This window comes from Vidua chalybeata, chromosome 5 (genome assembly GCF_026979565.1).
Source record: "Vidua chalybeata isolate OUT-0048 chromosome 5, bVidCha1 merged haplotype, whole genome shotgun sequence".
NCBI lineage: Eukaryota > Metazoa > Chordata > Aves > Passeriformes > Viduidae > Vidua > Vidua chalybeata.
The window spans coordinates 26,254,752-26,271,811 of NC_071534.1; the positions used below are offsets into that span (position 1 = coordinate 26,254,752).

Consider the following 17,060-nt stretch of genomic DNA (forward strand, 5'->3'; position numbering starts at 1 on the left):
GAAGATCTATAATGGTAGTCCCGAAATGGAAAATCAGAGAGAACATATGAGTGGCCAAGTAGTAAATGCTTATAGGTTCCTTTTTTTCCTTTGTTCCAAGATAGGAAATGGAACATTGTTCAAATTCTGAACAGACAGAATTGATACAGAAAGCAGGAATAATTAATACAGATCCATTGATTGATAAATCAACATTGTTTTGTCAGCCTTTTGCTCTCTACTTCAGATAGGAGTCTCTTACCCCTAGCTCCCAGTGTGGCCCGCTTCACTGGGCTTGGCTTTGTAGAAGCACTAGAGAGAAAGAGCTTTCCCTCAAAAATGCTTGCAGTCTAGTTGGTGTCAAGGATGGGAAACATGGTACAACAGTTAGTATTTGGGAAGTTCTCATTGCCATGCTGCAGGAAATCCTCTATGGTGGTGGCCTTTTATGACTCCCAGCAGCTCCTCCCATTGGAAATGAGTAAAATTTCTATTGCTTTAGAAAAGGAGAGGAGATACATAAATAACTGAAGCCAGTAATCTTTGTATTTTATTGAGTTTCTTAAAGGAGTGTTACAGAGTAGGACATAACAAGTACAATTTGGTAGAGGGCAGTCCTGAGAAAAGTCAATAATATACATGCTTTTCCTGGGTATTAATTAAGGCTGCAGGTCTTACCACAGGATATGGAAAGCCAGAAAAATAAGAGACTGTTGCTTTATTCACAAGATGTGGTGGGTTTTTGTTTGGTTTTGTTTGGTTGGTTGGTTTTTGAGTGTTTTTTTTTTTTTTTGTTTGTTTTTTTTTTTTTTTTTTTTTTTTGAAAAGCAGGATCTGTGTGTTCTTAATAGCTGTTGTTTTCGTAATTTTTTTATAATGTGAATACTGGATTTCATCATGACCAAAGTGTCATTTCCTCACACCTTTATCTAGCATTTAATCTTTAGTGTAATCAGGCAATTAAGTCTTCTGAAGGTATTGCCTGACAAGCTTCCAAAAAGTAACATAACTGAGGGGAAGACTGATTTACCAGTTAAATGAGAAAAACATTCTTTGTGGAAACCAGAAGAGTAGGTTGCTGAATGTAGGCTAATTAAAACACTTTCTTCTTGCCTTAAGCATTGTTACATTTAGAGAAATGCAAATCCTTCCTCCTTTCCTAAAAACTCCTTTCCATTAAATTAGATCTATTGGGAAACTTTTCCATAGGTGTTAGCAAGTTAAAATGCAGTGTCTCTGATGCGAGTGTGTCTTTTTAATATTTATTTTAAGAAGCTTATAGGTAATACTGAAAAAAAATTTTTATGCATAGAAGTAAGCCTAGTAGCTGTCTGCAAATTCCCACCAGATTTTGCCAACAGAAGGAGAATAATTTGAGACTAAAACAGTGTCTGAGAAGGAAATCATCTCTCAAGGAGGGACATAACTAGAGAGTACTTGATCCATATCTTTCAAATGTAACAGTGTGTTTTTCTTCCTGGCTTTAGGCCTCTCTTTACTCCCTTAGATTCAATTTGCAAGAGGAGATGAGCAATACAATACTGAACATCCTGTAGTTTCTTCCTCTATGGACATTTTACTTTATTTCCTCTAAACAGTAAATAAAACCTGTTAAATAACCTGGAATGGAGGAACCCTTTCATTTTGCACTTATTTTGGAGACTTGTCAAAGGTCATTTTGCCTATTTACCAACCAATACAAACAAAAGCTTTTTCCTAATGATGTTTTCTTCATAGCTCTTGTGCCTGTAGAACAGTAGGGATGAAAGTTTGGTTTTAAAAATTTTTCCTTAACAGATCCAGTCCATCAAAATCATATTTATATTGATGATACGTGCACCTTTGACTGAGCAAGATTTAACTCTCCAGATGAACTAAGCTTTTCAAACAGATGAGTTGATTATTGTTGTGCTACCTGAATTTTGTACCAAACAGGCACAAACCAAAAATATCTTCACCAGTTTGTTTTGCTGTTTGCACTTCCAGGGTGTTGTACAGACATCACAGGAAAATAGAGTTTTAAATTCATCAACCCCTCAATAAGAAGTTGTTTTTTTTTTTTTTTTTGTAATGAAATTTCCATAAATACTTTGAAAAATTAAAAGTTGAGAAGGGTAATGCATATGTTGTCTCTTCTTAAATCTGTCTCAGAAGTGATGTTATTCTTTGAGTCTTAAAAATATTGATGCACAGCATCAGATTTCCTTTCCATACAGTAACACTACTTCCAATGACATTAGAAATGTTTCTTTACTCTTTCTGGTTCTTCCTATGAGTAAATTATGAGAAACGTATTTTGCCAAAGAAGTTCAGCTCTGTGGAGCTGTTTTCTGTGACCAGATAAGAAAAACATGTTGAGATGTTGGAATTAGGTGTATGGCAATAATAGTCATCATCAAGTCAACTTTATTGTATAGAATATCTGATTAATAGGCATCATTAATATGTGTTTAGTTAAGGTCTTATTTCTGTGCATTTTGCTAATGTGTTACACACTCTCATCAATACTAGAATAGCATGCACATCTGTCTGCATGTATTTGTACTCTTTGAAATAGAATCTGGTACTGAAAGTGAATAAAATGCTATATTAAATATGATTTAAAATGTTAAATGCCATTCAATGCTGTTTCTCTTTAACTGCAGACCCTGCTACATGGAAAAATTCAAGACACCTTGCTAAAGGTTGCCTTTATCCACTTGCTTTTTCTCCCTACACCTGAAATGCATGCTTATATACACTAATCACCTACATTTCATGCCACATGATTGTTGATTGATTACACTTTTCCTTTTACACTTCAGCTACTGTGGTGATTATTTTGCTGTCTTGTGATCTGATTGATTTTCAGTTTTCTGACCTTGCTGCATTAGAATGAGATGATTTTTGCTTTTCTCTGTGCCATTGCTGCTTCATAGAACTTTCTGGACTTTTAATTCCCAAATCCCTAAAAAAAATCTTTGTTGATCAACTTTCTTAAATTTCAACTTCAGTGAAAAAAAAGGTTTTGAAAAATTACTTGATTGTGGGTAAACCATATGTTTGCCAAAGGGCCAGATTTGTTGTAGACAGTTCTTGTAGAGCAGATTGTTGTGTCAGGGAGCACAGAGGAAATGACCCCAAACTAAAAATTGGAAATGGAACTTGCCTCTAATACTTGGAAAGCTAATAGTGAAAATGTGAGTATCTTGCAGTGTGACTCAAACTGCTGCCTGTGCTACAAAGCAGGAATTGAATAAAACCTCCTTTGCTGTTTCTGGGACTGCTCTTGCATAATCCCCAAGTAATTCTGGACCTCAGTGGTGACTGACAAGAGTGAAGATGTTTGGTCCTTGACAGATTTGGGAAGAGACATGTTCTCCTAAGGCTTCTTCGTTACGCAGAATTCTTATGTATTTTCTGTTTGCTTGCTTTTAGTTCTACAGGTTTTTCTAACTTTTTCTTTCAGCTGTAATTTGATCTCACTTGCATGGTTTAGAAAAAAAGATGCTAAATGCTAGCCTTTTCTTTCCCAGGTTTTTAAGCTATTGCTAATAATTCTTTTGTTTTCTGTTCCAAGCTGATATTTAGTGAACAAGACCATTTCTGAAGGATTGCAGGATAGATGATTGGCTCAGTCATAGATAGGAAAGTGGATCTTGTGAGACAAATTAGACATAGTAGTAAGGTGCAATGTTTCAGTAGACAGAATCATAAATCTATTTATACTGAGCTATTTAACATCTAACAGTAAAAAGCTAACTAAGTTTTTCTTTTGCTGCTTGAAAAAAAAATCTTGTAGTTTTCAATGACCAGGCCTTGGAAAAAAATGTTAGTGAAACATGTACTTTTTTCTCATGTATCCATTTTTGTTTTCAGAGGTAGATGCTGCAGAATGGGGTAAATTTCTTCATACCAAAAATAAGGTATGTTTACTCTCTTGATGAAGTAGCTGTGTCATAAATATGTTAACAGATATATACTTAATTCTGGTATCTCTTCTCTTGGCTTTCCTGAAAAGATGATGTTCATTGGTATTATTATACCTGCTACTACTATATGGCAGAATATTGAGGATTTTGTGTTTTGCTTTTTATGAGTAGAAAGCTTTTAAAAACATAAAATGTCTATTGTGTGGGTCATTGATTCTGCTGAGTTGTCATAGTCCTTTTTGGATTATTTTGTTGATTATTCTGTTTTGTGCACTGCCAAAATTAGAGTGGATGTCACAGAGACAAAGTGTAAGCACAAATCATTTCAGTCCATTGAAGAATTGGCTACTTCAGAGGTTTATTAGAAAGCTGTGAGAAACAAGGAAGAGCCTCATGTGCATCAGGGTGAAGGAGCACAAACTGAGGTGACTTAGCACCTCAGGAAGAGTCAAAGCTTAGTTCTTGCTTGAAGACAGTCATATTTTTGTTGGCAGGTAAATGATAGAAGTGTTTATTATTTTAAACTGATTTTCTCACCTTCTAGGCAGTGCTAGAAATTGAAGGAAAGCTAGAGAGGAATATAGAGGGAATCAGTGGAAGGATAGCTCTGTGCTAATCTTTTTTGGTTGGTGACAGGAGAACAGTTTTTACAAGAGTGGGAAAATTTGAAAATTAAACTGCCCTTTGTCCTCTTCAAGATGAGAAGTGGTTTAGGCCACATGTTGCTTATTAACTTCAAAGGATTACAGCTAGACTCAAAATGGAATTAACTGTTTGGAATTCTCTGTAGGTGGATACAAATTAACAACTTGTGTCTGACATTGGTTATAAGACTTAATAATTGCCATCTCACAGAATTAGTTAACAGATCAAATACCAATTTCTGTAATTTTTAGCACTGATCATTCCTGTTTGCATCAGTTTAAGGGCTACTAGTAATTATTATATATTTTTTTTTTATTCTGTATACTTAGAGAGTTTTTCACCATCCCTTGCAGAAGAGAACATTATTTTGCAGTTAAATAAGCGAATGCTGTCTTTGATTTTTAAACTTTTTTTTTCTTCCTTCAGATCTATACAGATTTTGATGAAATTCGTCAGGAAATAGAAAATGAAACAGAGAGGATTTCAGGAAACAACAAGGTAAATCCTGTACTGTCCATCTGTTGTCTTGCTATTGATTTTCTTGCTGCTTAAACCTTTCTTAAAGAATTTCAGCAGCTAGGAGTGAAAAGCACTTAACTGTTCTCATGAAGAACATGGGAATACTTCTTGCTATCTTGAGATGTTTTCACTGTGTTCATGAGAACAATTACTTCAGCTGAAAGACAGAATTGTTGCTTTACTTCAAGATTCTGTAATAAAAGTGCAAAAATAAACTTTCAGTTAAACTTGCTTCCATTTTTCTACATACCTGGCTTTATGTGTAATTATAAAACTGGCTGCTTACAAAGACAAAAGAATTGCTTGACAGGTGGTTGGCTTTTTTTCCTTGCTGTGTGTTTTAAGGTATGTGGTAAAAGAAATTCTTTGTAGTATGAAACTACAGCCTTTGGATTTTCATATGATGAATTCAAATAATCCAGGGCAGTAATTATTACTTCTTATTAATGTACTTCTAGGGGATCAGTCCTGAACCGATTCATCTTAAGATTTTTTCATCTAATGTTGTAAATCTGACTCTTGTGGACTTACCTGGAATGACAAAGGTAAGGTGCAAAATGCTCCACTTCTAACTTAGTGTGTACTTTTGAACAAGACGTGCCTGTTCACTCTTTGCCGTTGTTCTGCATTGCTAGATAAACTGCTTTCCTGGGGTTACGTAGTGTTATGTAAATTTGACGTGTCACTATCTTCTGGGGTAAGATTTGGGTTTCTGCTGCACTTTGCTGATGTCAGAGATAGATTTGCTTATGTTTTTCCTCTTTCTACATATAAGTGATGGTAGGTCTGTGGGCTGCATGTTCCTTTCCATAGAAGAGGTAGCACTCCATGTCTCAGAGCTGTACCTGATAGGTGAGACAGATGAGTATTTGGCAGCTTGGAAAGTCTCTTCCACATTGCTTCTCCAGGAGTGGCTATGTGTATTTTGTTTAAGAGGCTGTATAACGTGAGGATATCCTAACAGAAATGTTCAGATCCTGCTTGTTCAGGTTACATATGGAATAATTTTCTGAGACATGAAGATGACAAGATGACTTCTTTCCCTGCCCTTGCACACTCCACACCCCACTCTGCCAGTTGTGCACGTGATACTTGGAGACCAAGCCTCATGCAGTCATAAAGACACAATTTTGAACAGTTCCATCTTGTTTTTTCTCAAGGTTCCTGTTGGTGATCAGCCTAAAGACATTGAACTTCAAATAAGAGAGCTTATCCTTCAGTTCATCAGCAATCCCAATTCCATTATCCTGGCAGTCACAGCTGCTAACACAGACATGGCCACTTCTGAAGCTCTGAAAATAGCTCGGGAGGTGGATCCAGATGGTAAGCACCAAGGCTAACTGGATGCTGTAATTCAACTGCTTTTTAAAACTCAAACCTAAAATAAAACTGAAGTTGTTTGAGCAAAATATAGTAAGAAAAGTAAATGTCAGCACATTTCGTAGAAAATGTAAGTTTTGTATTTGCTTTAAAGACTTCTTGCTGCAGTCTCTGCAACTCAAGAGAATGCTGGGATGAATCAATAACTGATAGATTTCTGGCTTGCCAGCAGACCAAATAGCTATTCTAACAGTCATGGAGTCACTTCTCGTTCCACAGCAGTAAAATGGTGTTAAGAATGTTGGAGGTTTTCAGAGTTTTAGTAGTTCACAGTGGTCTGTTGGGGCAACTTCATGCTTTATTGTCCGACATTGTTTCCTTTGGTAGAGAAAATATGCCACCCTGCAGCTAGTAATTGACTGTCTAGCTGTTAGTTTAGTGACTTTTGGTAAGGATAAGATCAGTTTTGGTGCCCTGAATTTTTGTGGGAGAACTAACTGATTTAATGGATTAGGAAGATTATAATTTTATATTTACCTAAGGACTTTGGAACAGATCTGAAGCTATTGGCTGTCTGCTTCTTGCTTTTGCAAAGTGCTGTCAATACCATTGACTAACAAAAGGCACTGTGTATTTTGAAAGAACTTGGAAAATAAGCATACAGAAATTAAGCTAAAATTTAGTGTTGGTACCTCAAATTTTTCTTTTTCATAAAATGTAACATTTCTTGATTGTTTCACAACTCCAAGTCCGCTTTGCTTGTCTGCCACATAACCTTGAGGGAAAGCTCTTCTGGCAGTCTGCTCAGTTAAACTGTCCTGGTTCAAGATATCCCTTTTATTTTACTCCTGTAAAAATGATTGACAGTGTCTTTTGGATCACTTCCCAAAATTCTGAAACTTAAAGGTCTAGAGTGGCAGATCATGTTGCAGGTTCTGCAGGAGTAATGCTATGTAGTGAGAACCTACAGTACTAAAGTAGCTACACTCACATGAAAGTTTCAAGACCCAAGAACTTACTAATTTTACTGAGATGCTGATTTTTTTTTTTGGACTCAAAAAGTGTGTTATATTTTAAATAAAAAGTTCTTGGCATATTTTTTTCAGACCAAGAGCTCAGGAAATATTAAGGTCCCAGACAAATCCTTTGTGTGTTAGCCTACTGGTTTAGATGGGCAATATTCACCTATTTAATGAATTTAGGTCACTAATTCTTCATTTGCTGAATTATGAGTTTTAGTTACTCTGATCAAATCAGTACATCCCTGTGAGTGTTTTCCTTTTGGTAGGTCGAAGAACCCTTGCTGTTATCACAAAGCTGGATCTCATGGATGCTGGCACTGATGCTATGGATGTGCTCATGGGAAGAGTGATTCCAGTCAAACTTGGCATCATTGGAGTAGTGAATAGGTCTGTGTGGGCACATTGGTGCTATTTTTAAAACTCTGTTAATATGAAGTAATGCTTCTGCTTTTTTTAGTGATGAATATAGTTTTAAGAATAAGGTGACAATGTTGAAATAAACTTCTGAATAAGCAAGTGAGAAGCTTGTTGCTCACTTCTCAAAAGCCTTTGTTCTTCCACTCAACCAACTGCTAATGAAGAGAGGAGTAGGGACACTTCTAAAAGAACTGTGGTGTCACCACTTCTGCTGTCGTTCTTCTGCTGGAGGGGTGCTTCTGTTCACATTAGCTCTGATCCAGCACAGGTCCTGTATATATTAGTCCTAAGTGTATATGGCTGTGGAACTGTTTCCTGTATTTTTTTACCTTACTTAGGTCAAATCTCATGTAGTTTTGATAAGAGCATTGCTTACTCTGTGTATAGTTGCTACCAATACCAATTTGTTGACTATTCTGCATGGAGAAACAAGTAAAAACCTTTAAAGTCTAAGGAAGGTGAGTTATATGTGTAAAGCAAAACCCAGCTGTTTAATGTTCTGTCCAGAAAAGCAGAAGTGTAAATTACTTTTACTTTGCATCCAGTAACTAGTGTGTAACTCTGCCTTTTACCTTCAGGAGTCAGTTGGATATTAACAATAAGAAGAGTGTGGCTGATTCCATTCGTGATGAGTATGGGTTTCTTCAAAAGAAATATCCTTCCCTCGCCAATCGAAATGGAACCAAGTATCTTGCTAGAACACTGAACAGGTATTCCTTGAAGACATAAACTGATGTGTTAGACATATGTGCAGTCCTTTCTTTCCACCCTTAAGTGTCTCTTTTGGTGCTGTACAATAATTTAGGAATTCTAAAATTAAGGAAAACTAGTTGCAAACTCTGGTTCTGTCGGTTTCTGAATTCACTGTAATTTTCCCAAGTAAATGTTTTCCGTTGGTGGTTATTTTGTGTCTCTTCTCTGTTTTGATGGAGATGATAAAGCTGAAAGTTTTCCTCCCTTCTAATGAGAGACTGTTTTCTATTTTTAGATTGCTGATGCATCATATCAGAGATTGCTTGCCAGAACTGAAAACCAGAATTAATGTTTTAGCTGCCCAGTACCAGTCTCTACTGAACAGCTATGGGGAACCTGTTGAAGACAAAAGTGCTACTTTATTGCAGCTGATCACCAAATTTGCCACAGAATACTGTAACACTATTGAAGGAACAGCAAAATACATAGAGACTTCAGAGCTGTAAGTACAAATATTTTCCTGGAATGTTGACTGAGTGGTTTGGTTGACCCAGTGGCTCTTACTGGCTCTCACTGGCAATATTACTACACTGGACCATAACATACTCAAAAATATTTGAATCCAAGCAACTGTAAAAAAGGTTTTCAACAAGAGCTTTCTTCTTATTATTTGTTACTTCACTTGTTATTTTCTTCTTTCAGATGTGGTGGAGCCAGAATCTGTTATATTTTTCATGAGACTTTTGGAAGAACTTTAGAATCTGTTGACCCTCTGGGTGGCCTTAACACAATTGACATTCTGACTGCCATTAGAAATGCCACTGTGAGTGTTCTTCTGTATTTCTGAGTGTTGTGGCTGTATGTTGGAGAGGAAGCTAAGGTTTATTTTATATAAGGGACGCAACTTTGAAATGGTTCAGTGTTTTCCTGACAGATTTGGTTTCTTGCTAATATGGGAATTGGTGTTGCTGAGAATCAACAGAGTAAGGCCACTTTTAAATTTTGCAGTATATAATAAAATGTTCACTCCTTCAAGCTTCACTTTGGATGTCAGACATGTCAGTCTGCTTTTGTACTGTGTCTGTTGTGTGTGGACAGACAGGCAGGTTTCTGCATGGTCTTGGACCATGAGGTACTCCATAGCACTGATCTGTGTTTATGTTCCTATCCTCCTGTACATGTAAAATGTAAAAACAGGATTTAGTAACAGGAAAGATGTCATATTTCAGGTAAAAAAATGTTATATGTGTAGCTAAGCATTTGTCTGTATGGTCATAAATGAAATTACTAAAACTGACCTGTCTTGTTGGCTTGGAATTAGATGCCCAAGACTGTCCAATAAACAATGGCAGTTTCTCTCTCTGAAATTAGAAAGAAAATGTCTTTGCCTTTATAATAGATTTAATCAAAATGTGGATCCACAAAAAAGCATTGTTCAGATTTGTAAGCCTAAAGTGACATGAGTAGGTAGAAATCTGCAAGATTCTATAAGGATGCTTGTTAATCATTGTTTAATACATTTTGTCTTAAAGATAGCAACTTACAGCTTTTATTTTTACATCTACTTGAGACCTGTTCTGGGTGTCACTGTGACCTGATCAGATACTATTTCTTAGAAATGCATCATGTTTTATATACAATCTAGCAGCTTTTTCCCTCCTTTTGAACCAGGGTCCCCGTCCTGCCTTGTTTGTTCCTGAAGTTTCCTTTGAGTTGCTGGTAAAAAGGCAAATCAAACGTTTGGAAGAACCGAGCTTGCGCTGTGTGGAGCTGGTTCATGAGGAAATGCAGAGGATTATCCAGCACTGTAGTAATTACAGTACACAGGTAAAAATGCGTGCTTTACAATTGGGATTGTAATTACTGGCATGTGCGTGTGGGTATGTGATTACTTGCTTAAAAACTTCTGGAAGTCTCATCAGTGAAATTTTGGTTTATTTTTAGGAATTACTGAGGTTTCCTAAATTGCACGATGCCATAGTTGAAGTAGTAACCTGTCTTTTGCGTAGGAGACTTCCTATCACAAATGAAATGGTAAGTTTTCATCTACTGTAATTTTGCTGGTAAAAGTGCATGTTTTCTGGAGTCTTGATGCTTCTGTTCGCAGAGTCAGGAACCCAAATTATTGAAGGAATCTTATTTGTTAAATTGATAGTTATTTAATATGTATACATTTTGATGTGTACACATTTAATATGTACACACTCTTCTATATTAGAGTATAGATACATATGAAACAAAGGGGTGGGGTTAGGGTTAAGCATTTTGTCCCCTATGTTTCAATTTCCCAAGAAGAATTTTACAGAATTTCAATTTAATATCTTCTAGTCTTCCTCATATAGGTTATTTCCCTCCCTTGTTACGGAACGTACGTTTACTGTAGAGTTTGGGATGCAGAGATGAAAATTAAATTGTAGTCCTTATTCTGTGTGTTTCAGAGACTTGTAATGCCCTTTAGCTAGTGAAAACTAAAAGTTCAGCTTGTACCTTTAAATAAATATGTTTTAATATTAAAGTCTGATTTGGACTGCCTGTTGGGGAGTAAAGAGTGTTTTAACTCTGCGTTTGATGTGAAAAGCAAAAATTGTTTTATATACTCACTGTGCCTCACAGTGAGCCATCTCTCCCTGGTTCACATATTGTAGGTGGTTTGTAGCTGAGTGGTCTTTTCCTATGGGCAGTTAAGCTATGCTTGCCAGCATTGTAGGTCATTGCTCTGCACTGGCAATAGGTTTACTCCCTGAATTTTTGGGAATGTCTTGCATTGCAGGTTCATAATCTGGTGGCCATTGAGTTAGCTTATATCAATACCAAACATCCAGACTTTGCTGATGCTTGTGGGTTAATGAATAACAACATAGAGGTAAGAAAGTATGTCCTCTTAAAAAGTTTCTTGTCTATTTAAGTGAAAGTGAAATTGATAAAATAACAAATGTTTCAACTTCTTTCCTTGAAGCACATTTCTACATTTTGAGACATTAGAAATGTGATGAATTATGAATATGGTGTATACTCTAGTGATCTGTGGATTTGTTAATTTCTATTGCATATTACATTCAGGATCACAGGTTGATACTTCACTGAAAGGATTCTGCCTGTTTTTTAGTCTGGAAACTAAGATGGGCATCTAACTGATTATTGCCTATGAAATGATATTTTTGAAGGGGAAATTTAAATATGTAGTTGTGAAATGACATTTCATCTTAAAGTAACTGCATTTTGACTCTGACACAGTGTATCAATAATGTTCCTCTCATTCGAGGAAGGATAATACAAGTATTGTTTCCTCTGTTCAGGTTCTAATTTCTGCTTGCTTTTGGCACTGTTCTTGAAAATCTCTGTGTTACCACACTTCAGTTTTCCTGAGACATTCTCTCCATCAGTCTCCCATCAGTAATCTTGTGTTTTTCAAGTCCAAATCTGATAATACTTGTTGCTGCCATCATCCTGTGAAAGCAGTTCAACAACCAATCTGTTAGATTGGAAGAGCCAATCTGGTGTTGTTGCAATACCTCATCTCTTTGGCTAAGAGCTCATTAATACCCTTGTGTTTATCCAATACATCATTTTCATTCATCACAGAATCACAGAATGGCTTGGCTTGGAACCAACATTCCAACCCCCCTGCCATGGTGCAGGGACACATTCCTCTAGACCAGGTTACTCAGAGCCCCATCCAGCCTGGCCTTGGACACTTCCAGGGATGTGGCATTCACAGCTTCTCTGGGCAACCTGTTCCAGTGCCTCACCACCCTCACAGTAAAGAATTTCTTCCTATGGAATATGTAATTTAAACCTACTCTCTTTCAGTTTGAAGCCATTCCCCTTTGTCCTGTCACTACATGCTCTTGTAGTGTTCCTTTTTTAAATGCTTACATTACAATTTCTACTCTAGTTTTAACCTTTTACTTCCTTCTCTACATATATTCTGTACTGACTAGGCATGCATTTGAATTTGACTTGGTAGACTGCTCTTTAATCTAGTTCAAAAACAATGTGTATGGAAACTGCTGTGAGTACACAAATTAAGACTTTGTGAAGCTGAACATACAAAATTGTATCATCATGTGTTACTTAAAGTAGTTCTTTCCTAATGTTTTTCTAAACAGGACATTGACATTTTTGAAGAACCAAACCATGTAAACCCAAACCTTATTCCGTGGACAATCAATTGTTAATTTTAAGCAAAATCAGATATTTCTTTGTCCTGATTGCTTCAAATTCTGTTTTGTTATGAAACAAATTCTGCCTCCTCCTTCGTTTTGGGCTAATCATGTGCTGGCCACAGAATCAAATCCTTTCAATTATTTGGAGGATTTACAGCTTAATGAGGGCTGTAGAGTATCTGTGCTGAGCCAAATTGTGGAGCTTTGATATTGTTTTGTAAAGGCTCAGGTTTTGATTAGGGAGTGTGGTGCAAAAAAACTTTGCAAAACTTCTTATATTGAGAATTTAGTTCTGACCAGGTAATCAAAGTATCCAAATAATCAAGGGTTTCATAGACCACAGTATTAGCATGGCACTGGAAGAGATGAAATTACTCAAGTTTGTGTCTAAAATGGAAGTCATCTGTAAAATGAATCTTGCCTATGTGTTGATAGAGAGTAAGACATAATTGAGGTCTTGCTGGATTGTTTTTAAAGGAGCAAAGGCGGAACAGATTAGCCCGGGAATTGCCTTCTGCTGTGCCACGAGACAAGGTAAGGCGTAAGGGCTTTATTTTTTACATAAAGCTGAATGCATTCTCCTAGATCCAATCTAAGTATTGGAAGTTTTGATATGCTGCCCTAGTAACAGTCTTGGGAGCTTCCAGGTTTTGAGTTTTTTCCTTTCAGTTTCATAAGACAGAAGTGGAGTATCATTTTCTTAAAAAGATGCAATTTTTGGGAGGTTTTAAATCTGGTATTACGGAAGGCTTGTCTATAAATGTAATAATACACTTACTACTTAAAATTTGTCATCCCGGGTAAGGTGTAAAATGCCTGCAGATGTTGAAGATGGACTCAGAAGTTTCATGCTTAAATTTGTAGCTGAGACACACTGATTTCAAAAGATAAACAAGTGATTTAAAATATCCAGTGCCAACATAGTGACTTGGTTTTTCTTAAGTCACTCTTAAAACTGCAGTTTATTGCAGTCTTACTTTGTTTGGGAGCAGATGTTGGAGGTGACATTTTTGGTTGTTAATAAAAATCCAGTCATGTATTCTGTCTCTGGAGCTTGCTTAATTTTATCAGGTTTTGGGATTAGTGCAATGACAGGAGTGGAAGAACAAACCAAATGTAATGGAAAACATTGGTTGTAGAAAAGAACAGTCTAACAACAAGCTGGAATTTTAGACAATTATTTAATACTATGTGAATTATTAAGAATTCAAAGATAGAGACTATAGTTTAGGATCCTCATGAGGTTGTAACAGGAGTTTCTACAGCTGATAGAAATCTGTTCACTAACTTCATTACCTTAAAGAGTGAGACAAAGTCCCAGAGTAGATCTAATACTGTTGCCTTTAATCAGTCTAAGACAACTGATGAATGAACTGGGAATTTAAGGTAGTTATCTGGAGATTGCTTTCAGTGCTCTTTGATCCTTGATTTTATTGATTTCATAGTTACATCATCAGTGTAGAAGCTTAAATGAAATTGAAGGTCAAATAATCCAAAATAACTGTCTTGGAGATGCTTTTTTTTTTTCTTTTTTTTTTTTTTTTCTTCTCTTTTCATTATTTTTTTCTTCTTTTTTTCTGCTTCTATTACTGTTTTTCTTGCAAATTCAAAATATTTATTTTCTGGATTTTGAATGGTGCTAGTAGGAAAAAGTGTATGGAATTTGCTAGGTAAATTTGGTGGTGTTCAGTTGAATTTTTTTTCCCCTCCCTGCATTTTTCACCTTCCTTAGTCTACTAAAGCTCCAGGTGCATTGGCACCTGCTTCCCAGGAGACTGTTACTGCTGCTTCTGCTGAGGCTGATGGCAAGGTCTGTCTTGATTTTTCCTCTAAGCACTGCATGCATGTTTCTGTTGTGGTGCACCCCAGGTGTAAGGAAAGCAGTTTGTCCCTAGTGTTTTGTCACCAACAGTGTGTCCTATCCAGTTTGGATGTCCTCCCCAGTGTGGATTACTTGGCACTACTGGTTTTATATGCAGTGGCATGTCAAGACATGCCATGAGGTGGCCAAGTCACTGCTTTCTCTTTGAACTCTTGTTTGCAATATATTGTGGTGCAAATAGGCACCTAATTTGCCTCTAACTGTTAATAGATTGTTGGGTGCAACAGTACTCTAATCAAAAGTCTCCAGCATGGCTGTTAAACTGCATGTTTTTAATGTGTTGACAGTTAAAGAAGGAGGACAGAAGATAAGCTAAAATGTGAGTTTCCTGCTTCCTGCAGGGAATCTTTACAGGCTTTGTTCAAACTGAACCTCCTTTGTGTTGTTTCACATAATCGTTGAATCCCTGGTTTACTTATATTTGTGAAATGTGTTCTGCGGTGGTTTTTTACATGTTAGGTGTGCTGTCTTATCTGTTAAAATAACAGCTCATTATTCCTCTGAAGGCTTTTCTGCTAATTGCTCTGAAGGCTAATTCTGCTCTTGCTTGGAGTCAGAAAAGATGGGCAGTCACAAGTTTGTGTATTAGGAGTACCAAGGGGACCCAGGCTTTCTGCTTTATTGCACATTCAGATTTTAATGCAAACCTTCCATTTCTATCCTGAACAAAGTGGTTAAAGTCAAAATCTAGTCAATAGTAGAATTCTGACTATTATTTTCATCAATGTTTTAGAGGTTTTGATATGCTGCAAAATCTAAAAAGAAACCAAGAGCCACTGTGAAGATAGTTTTGTGATTTAGGAAGTAGCAGGAAGCTGCTGGTTTGCATTTCCCATAAAAGCTGTCCTCGCTGAGGGGATACATTTCACACTCTCTTGTGTAGCTTTGTTTTTGAAACTACTTTGGAGGTAGATAGAGCAGGCTCCACAGTAACACAGAATGAGAGTGGCATTTTTGTAATTTTGAACAGCTGTCTTGCAATCTGAAATCATGCAGTGGAGTTTTCCTTACCAATAATTTTTCTCTTATTAACAGAGTTTGATTTGAATTCCTACTGTGTTCTACAATGCCTCTGAGCAGTTGTGCAATTTAAATAAAATTTTTGATGTGCACAGATTAGCTGGGTTTCCTCCTGTATGCTCCTGCTGGTATTCTATTTGCTATGCTTTGTTCCTCATTTTTTTTTTTTTTTTAGATTTAAGATCAGCCTGTGTTGTTTCATTGTAAACACAATGGATAAATTTAGCTTTTTTCCTCCTGTATCTGAAGCAAGGCAAGTACAAAGCCTTGAATGACCCTGACTGTTTTTCAAACAAGAGTAGATCTTAAAGCACAGAGTAAAGAGAAGAGATACTAGGCTTGTGGAAAGGTACAAAATAAAAATTGCCCCTCTTCTACGTCAAAATAAACTTTGGGTTTTTTAATACTAATTAACACATGATGGATACCATCCATTAATATTTCTTTTCTTCAATTATTCCTAATGTTTAAGAGTTGAGTGTTACATCTCTTTCTCAGAAGATTCGTGAGTCATTCTTTGTCTGGAACTCCCCAGAGTCTCTGATCTTCACTCCAGAGGATGAAGATTTTTGTTTTTATTTGTTAGAAAAAAAGCCTTCCATAAATTCTGACAGCACAAATATGATCATAGCTGTGCTACCTCAAAACAGAAATGAGCATATTTTTTAGCTGTTACTGTAAGAAACTTCAGTTTGTATTTAAATAAAACTTGAAGAATTTAAATTCAAATATTGCAAGAGCTGGTGGTGATCTTCAAAATATACCTTCAGAATGATCCTGATAGTATAGGATGTGTGGTCAAAGCCAAATGACATAGAAAAAACCACCCCATATTTCAGAAGTGATTTGTTGACCCTTAAAATGCTGTGGAGCTTTTCCATTTGAGACATTTTAATACCCTTTATTAGGGAGAGTAGGAATTTTAAAAGTTTTCATTTTACTGGTACCTTTTGTGAGCTATAACCAGCAAAGGGAGAATAAATATGGAGAATGTGAAGAACATAATGAAGGGAATATACCTATGAAAATCTTACTTTTTAGTGAGTTTAACCTGTAGTGATTTGATCAGACTCTTCTCTACAGTGGCCAAGTTCTAATTCTGCCATGACTTTTCAATGTGCTGTTTGTACAGAATCCTTCTGTAGGAGCAGATGCGCCTCAGGAGTCTGGAACAGGCAGCTGGAGAGGAATGCTGAAACCCTCCAAAGCAGAAGAGGTATCAGCAGAGGAAAAATCCAAGCCAGCTGCAGCCCTACCTTCTAGTCCTCAAAAAGGACATGCTGTAAACCTATTAGATGTGGTGAGTCTTGGAAGACAAACTCCTTTTCTTTGTAGTTCAGGCTCAGGAAAGAAACATCTGAATTCCAGACCTTATAACTTTGCTGCTACTATGTGGTATCTTTGTAAATCATTCCCGCTATAGCAACAGGGAACCCAGCCAGTCTCTTCTGCTTTCCTCTTTGCCCAAATGAATAAACCACACACA

General features: G+C 36.5%; 1 protein-coding gene across 4 annotated transcripts in view; it reads left to right on the forward strand.

Annotated features, from left to right (window-relative positions):
• DNM1L (dynamin 1 like) overlaps window positions 1-17,060 on the forward strand; it is a 35,829-nt gene that overhangs the window by 14,000 nt on the left and 4,769 nt on the right. The window contains exons 3-17 of one of the 4 annotated variants that reach the window (XM_053942068.1): window positions 2,625-2,663; window positions 3,838-3,884; window positions 4,962-5,033; window positions 5,513-5,599; window positions 6,215-6,377; window positions 7,663-7,783; window positions 8,392-8,523; window positions 8,802-9,008; window positions 9,209-9,329; window positions 10,178-10,333; window positions 10,451-10,540; window positions 11,277-11,369; window positions 13,150-13,206; window positions 14,405-14,482; window positions 16,707-16,874. In XM_053942068.1, the coding sequence (XP_053798043.1) occupies window positions 2,625-2,663; window positions 3,838-3,884; window positions 4,962-5,033; window positions 5,513-5,599; window positions 6,215-6,377; window positions 7,663-7,783; window positions 8,392-8,523; window positions 8,802-9,008; window positions 9,209-9,329; window positions 10,178-10,333; window positions 10,451-10,540; window positions 11,277-11,369; window positions 13,150-13,206; window positions 14,405-14,482; window positions 16,707-16,874 (1,631 nt within the window). The remainder of the gene's footprint in view (window positions 1-2,624; window positions 2,664-3,837; window positions 3,885-4,961; window positions 5,034-5,512; window positions 5,600-6,214; window positions 6,378-7,662; window positions 7,784-8,391; window positions 8,524-8,801; window positions 9,009-9,208; window positions 9,330-10,177; window positions 10,334-10,450; window positions 10,541-11,276; window positions 11,370-13,149; window positions 13,207-14,404; window positions 14,483-16,706; window positions 16,875-17,060) is intronic. The other 3 variants (XM_053942070.1, XM_053942069.1, XM_053942071.1) reach the window with 3 other exon arrangements.